This window comes from Nylanderia fulva, unplaced genomic scaffold, assembly GCF_048542155.1.
Source record: "Nylanderia fulva isolate GAGA-0341 unplaced genomic scaffold, ASM4854215v1 Scaffold4, whole genome shotgun sequence".
Classification (NCBI taxonomy): Eukaryota; Metazoa; Arthropoda; class Insecta; order Hymenoptera; family Formicidae; genus Nylanderia; species Nylanderia fulva.
In genome coordinates, this window is record NW_028190476.1 from 7,153,004 (window position 1) to 7,159,331 (window position 6,328).

Consider the following 6,328-nt stretch of genomic DNA (forward strand, 5'->3'; position numbering starts at 1 on the left):
ATAAATACGATTAGACATCGAGCTTGTATATTTATATAGAGAAGCACTCTATGACTAAAATCGAGCAACCAACCACAAATAGATATTGTAAAGATTCGGCCAATCATGTTGCTTGATTTGTCTATCCGTCACTCAAATCAAGCAACGCAATTGGTTACAGAAAATATGGCGGATTTACAATTTTAGTCAAAAATTTTGATAATTTAAGGGTCGGCAGGCGACATGGTGGAGACGCCTATCGGCCGGCCGGGAATTAGAGATTCTTATATTCCAGATATTAGCGAAACTACTGAATGAATCTTATTAAATTTATGATATTCTTAATCAGTAAGCTCAAATGCAGTCCGCCAAAGAGTTATTTATTGAAAAAAAGATGAAAATAAAATTTATAATATAACTTGGGGGAATGCGCAGCTAGTAACGGGTAAGGTTGGGTTAGCCAGGAGTCCGTATTTTATTTATTATAAATTTTTCAGAGCAAAAATGCAAAATCCGACTCTTTGGCGGACTACTTTATTATATCAAGAATATATTAAAAAAAAAAAACCAAAGTTATGTCACTTATTTTATGAAATATCTGGACTATAAGATTCTCACTAGATTCATAAGGAGCAGGGGAAATTTCCGTGGTAACATACTGACAGCTAACAGCTTGACAAGGAGAGACTATCATTCTGTCCTTGTCTCTCTTACATCGCATATGTAGTAACATCCATGTAGACACAAACACTAATGCGTTGAACGAATGCGATTATTGGGAGATATCAGCAAGAACCGGTTTTCGTATTATCATTGTTTCTCTGTATATGTATATTATATGTAAAAGAACAATAAGAATAGCAATAATTCTTGCCTAACATTATCTTCCAATTATCGTTTCGTGTACGCAATATATATTTCACATTATGCATCCCATACAGCACAGATTATTGCAATTATATTGCAGCAACGTTGCAATGTTGCAAGTTGCAATGCAACATTATAAAGACATTGCAGAGATATAGGTGCACAAAATTCCAGCACACTTGTAGCAACATGACATTAATATTTCGGAAATATTGCATGTAATCCAAATTCTATAATTTATATATTGTAATATATATAAATTAACTACAACGTATTTTCATTAATGATTTATTTACATTTATATACCTGTATATGCAATATTAGTTTATGGTTGCAATAACAATGCATTATTGCAAATTCATAACATTGCAATATTGTTGTAATATTTTGTTGCAATCTTTCAAAAAGCGGACATTTTAACATTGCTGCAATTCAACAGCAATGATGTAGCAACATTTTGCAGTAAATTTGCAATATTGCAATATTGCGGTGAAAGATTGTTGTAATGTTTTTGCAATCTATCGGTGCTGTATGGGATCTGTAACAAATAATCGAATGATTTATTTAAATATTTGCATATAATCTATATAAATCTATATAATAAATAAAATGTGTAATAAATTATCGAATGATTTATTTAAATATTTGCATATAATCTATGTAAATAAAATATGTACAAATAAAATAATATTTATGCAAATATTATTTTATTTGTGTACATATTTTATTTATATACCCAAACAACACCAAGTCCAAAATTGGCGCGTAAGATATCTTTAAGATGTCTTTTTGATATCATATCATAAAATAGCTGTCTTAAAGATTTCTTAATGCTATCTTATGCGTCAATTTTAGACTTGGTGCTGTCTGGGTAGATAATATGCAAATTAATATGCAAATAATAAATCATTCGATATAATTTGTTACAGATGCATAATGCGAAATACATATATTGCGTACACGAAACGATAATTGAAAGATAATGTTAGGCAAGAATTATTGCTATTCTTGTTCTTTTACATATGTGTGTGTGGGTGTGTGTGTGTTTACAAAAATGTAGATTATTTCACATAATGTGTTTCAAATTATTATGATTTATATAATTGTAAATAAATCTATATAAATAATTAAATATTTATGTACAAATAAAATAATATTTATAAATATTTTATCTATCGAACCTCTAAAGACTTTGTATTAGTAGTATAAGGAAACGTGCAAAAAATATTTTCAATTTTTTAATTTAGTTTTTTCAATAAACTGTTTATAGGTTCGACCTTTTATATATTTTTTATATAAACTACAAGAAGTTTTATTTTGAGCCGTCGTAGCACTTTTTATCACATCCCAATTTAAAGCTATATATTTTACGGAAAAGTATCTAAAATGCCCTTTTTTGCATCTTTAGATCAAGATATCTAAAAAACGTGACGTGATACGCAATTTTTGCGGCCGAATTTGTAATCGGCATGAAAAAAATCTACAAAAATACGCTTTGGAAATCTTCGAACCTGAAAAAAGTCATTTTTTGTCGACCAGTGTTATTGATTGAAGCATAGCACAAACTGAACATTTTATATTGTATACATTGTCTGCATAATATTTTACTTATTTATAAAATATATAATATATAAGTTTATATATATGCACACACATAGATATGACAATAGCGTTATCGTGATTTTTTTCGATTATTGAAGTTGTATTGTATAATCTCTCTCTTATCTCTTTCTCTCTGCTACATAAATACTATTATAACGTAAAAGAACTTACGAGTAACGTATGATGGCTCAATGCAATAATATTCAATCACGTAAAAAACTTGAGTTTAAATATATCAATATCAATTTTTTTACAATATATTAGAATATAGAAAAATTATAGAAATATAAGGCGATAAACTTGAAAATTTTTAAATATTGAAAATATTTTAATCATTTTTACAATTACATACACTATATATATATATAAATGCAAAATAAGTCCGTAAATAAATTTATCAAGTAATAAATCCGTTGCATGCTTGCAGCTACATATGCATACACAAATAGCTGGTATGTTGATTTTTATTAAAAATTTATTTTCTGTATTATTTTGCATTTATATAGTGTGTATGTGGGTGTGTGTGTGTGTGTGTGTGCGCGCGCGCGCGCGCGTGTAGTAAAAATATTTTCAATATATTTATAAAATTTTTATTGCCGAAATATATTTTTTTATCATTTCTCTGTATTCCAATATATTATTAAAAAATTGATATTGATATATTTGAACTCTAATAATTTACTGGGTGATACATACTGAACATCCTTTGCATTGATCAATATTACTCGACATAAGTTCTTTTATGTTATAAGTATTTATGGAGCAAATTATACAATAACATCAATAATAGAAAAAAAATCAAGAATAACCAATGCATATTCGTCAATCTATGATTGCTATACAAGCTAATAATAATTTATATTCGTTCTCTTATTCTTGTCTCTCGAAAAAGTATAAGCAATAAATTATCAAATCTAACAAGTACCCGTGTCTAACATTGTAGACTAATTTACTTTCAATTATGCTACTGTTATTATTTATCATTAGACAATTATAAAACATATATATATATAGCACTACAAATTATATATGTATATGTTTTATAATTTATTTTATATTTTATTATTTGACAAGTTAAATCTCTCCGAATCATAATTTGCGCTTACATCTTAAAGACGAAATGCTGTAACTCTCTAATATTCCAATCTGTATTTTTGAAAAGGACCACATCCCGTATGGTCGAAACGTTAAAATAAATATATATACAACTTTAATTTGAGGCCAGTGTAGTCAGACCAAATCTATAACCTCTGTTTTATAATTGTCTAATGATAAATAATAACAGTAGCATATATAATTGAGAGTAAATTAGTATATTTTATATATATATATATATTTATATATAAATAATATATCCACATATGTGCATAAGCATATATAAAATTTACAAAAATGGGTGCTTATTAGTCTTGCTACGTTACTGCTTTCTGCTACGGAAGGCCAGAAAGCATTTTCAGGCGGCATCTCGCGTATACCGGCACGGTAGTGGAACAAGGAGAACACGTGATTATCGGTCCTTGTCTCTCTTACGTGCGTCCGCGTGAGCGATGCAGTGGTGTATGTACGTGTACAGACATACACCACTACATAAAACCCGAGAATTGGTTTCTCGGCGTTGGCAACACTGAAACCGGAGTTTCGCGTTGTCACCGCACGAGGTCTCCAATATCAATTCGGAGTTTGCCTGGGTGTACTGCCGACCCTTAACACATTTTAAGTTTCAGAAAAAAATAAACTTTATTACATTAAAAATTTTTTTATATTACAAATATTATAATACATTAATATTAATATAAGTTATAATTATTATATTATATAATTATAATGTTATATATTATATTATATAATAAATTATAATTATTAATTGATCATTATATCTTCTGTACTTAGCAAATAGTTTTTAATTAAAATTTTATTGCATACAACTATATAAAATACAATTTAAGTTTATTTTGCACATAATGAAACTTTTATTGTAAAATCATCTTTAAATAAAAAAAATCTATTCAATCAACCTTTTACTTTACTGCTTCAACCAAATGCAAATTTTGTTATATCTTGTATATATATATATATATATATATATATTTGTATATTAGTAAATTTTATCACATTGAAATGAATAATAAAATTTTGCTAAAGTAACTACAAAAATAAAAATCAATAAAACAATATTTTAGGTATACTTAAAAAATTTACATAACACAACAATCTTGTTGGGAGTCCATTCCAGGTAATGGAAGAATGGGATTTCCTTCAGAATCAAATTGAAAAAATGAACATTGTTCACCAACAAGATCTTCTGGTGCTTGACCATAAGATTGCATTTGTGTCATAAGCTTCAATATAGATTCAAAGCGACGCTTTTTAATTTCTTCCGTATCATCTTTGTTCTCCTTTTCCAATTCAGTACACACCTTATATCAGATATAAATATGTTAATCGTAAATAAATTCAGAATGTATTGTTTTATTATTAAAACATACCTTTTGCATCAACTCCGCTTGTTTTGTATACCTTTCCAGATCAGAAGGATTCATAGTTGCTTTGTGTTCCTCTAAGTATGCTGGATACTTATCCGATAATTCTTTCAATGATGGATAAAGAATTTCTTTTGATAAAAGGTGTTCCATCATTCCTTGCATAAATGGTAATATATCACCACTGTCGCCATCAAGAGAGGTTCGCCCTAGCATAGCAGCTAAGTCTGTATCATTCTAAAAAAATTTTTAATTACTTTATCATTTAATTCTATTAAAAAATAAACTAAAAATAATATATCACAAGCTATCATACACACATTTTTTATTGTTATTACTACATATTATTACTACTATGATGTAAAATAAAAATAATATAAATGAATCAATGCTATTACTTTTTAGAATTAAAACAATTTAATTAAAAGTCATTATTTATATATTATAGCATTACTATAAGAATTAAAATACCTGTAAATTTTCAGAATTTGTAGTCAAGTCCTTTAAGACTTGTGAAATAGTTGACTGAAAATCTGCACTAATATTGTCTTTAGCTTCATCTGTTATATCACTGGCCGATGCTTCTCCAAGCTTTTGCAAAGCAGCTTCTAGTTCATTGTTACCTAAACAATTCATTTTAGTAGTATAATATATACATAGTATAATATATACGTATATTTTTTATACATTTTATTTAAACTTACCATTTTGTAATAAGTTTTGCAAATTTTTTTCAAACTGATCAGCTGTTTGTTTAAGAAAATCTTCTGTCCATTTGTCTGCAAACGTTTCAGACGTTTCAGATGTTTCACATTTATCACTTTGCTTCTGCGAATCTGATGTACTTGTCGTATTGTCCTTTTCAGTATTTGACACAGCCACTTTGTCAAAATCTTGTAAAGCACCTGAGAAACAAAATTTATATCTTAGAATATGCAATATATTGTCAAATTTCAAAATTTGATAGCTTAAATGATATAAAATGCAACTAAATGTCAAATTTTTTTAATATGAAAAATATTTTTCGTGAAATCTCTAAATTACAATTTATTATATAATTATTTACAATTTATTATATAATTATTCTAATTTTGTTATTGGTTACAGAAATACGAATCTGTGTGTGGCAGGTAATTTGCATGTAAAAGGTTAGTTCAATCTATTTTTTTTTAAATAAAATATAATAATTGTATTTACTATCAAGCAAAACATTTAATTCTTGATCTTCCTCCTGAGCTTCATCTTTTGATTGTTTGGTATTGTCAGTCATATTTGTATACGATTATAATATTTAGATCACTTCAATCTTCTTTTGGATCGATAGGAATGATAAGCAAATAAACTTCGTGTTGCAATTTGCAATCCTAGGAATTTCATTCCAATATTTTTCTCATTAAGAC

At 27.4% G+C, this 6,328-nt stretch overlaps 1 protein-coding gene across 1 annotated transcript; it reads right to left on the minus strand.

Annotated features, from left to right (window-relative positions):
• Positions 1 to 4,342: 4,342 nt before the first annotated feature.
• Pex19 (peroxisomal biogenesis factor 19) lies at positions 4,343 to 6,311 on the minus strand. The gene is made up of 5 exons (XM_029311413.2): positions 6,126 to 6,311; positions 5,633 to 5,833; positions 5,400 to 5,551; positions 4,935 to 5,165; positions 4,343 to 4,865 (listed from the first exon to the last, which is right to left on the minus strand). Exons 1-5 carry the CDS (start codon positions 6,196 to 6,198, stop codon positions 4,644 to 4,646), a joined length of 879 nt encoding a protein of 292 aa, XP_029167246.1. The 5' UTR covers positions 6,199 to 6,311; the 3' UTR covers positions 4,343 to 4,643.
• Between the last annotated feature and the right edge of the window lie 17 nt (positions 6,312 to 6,328).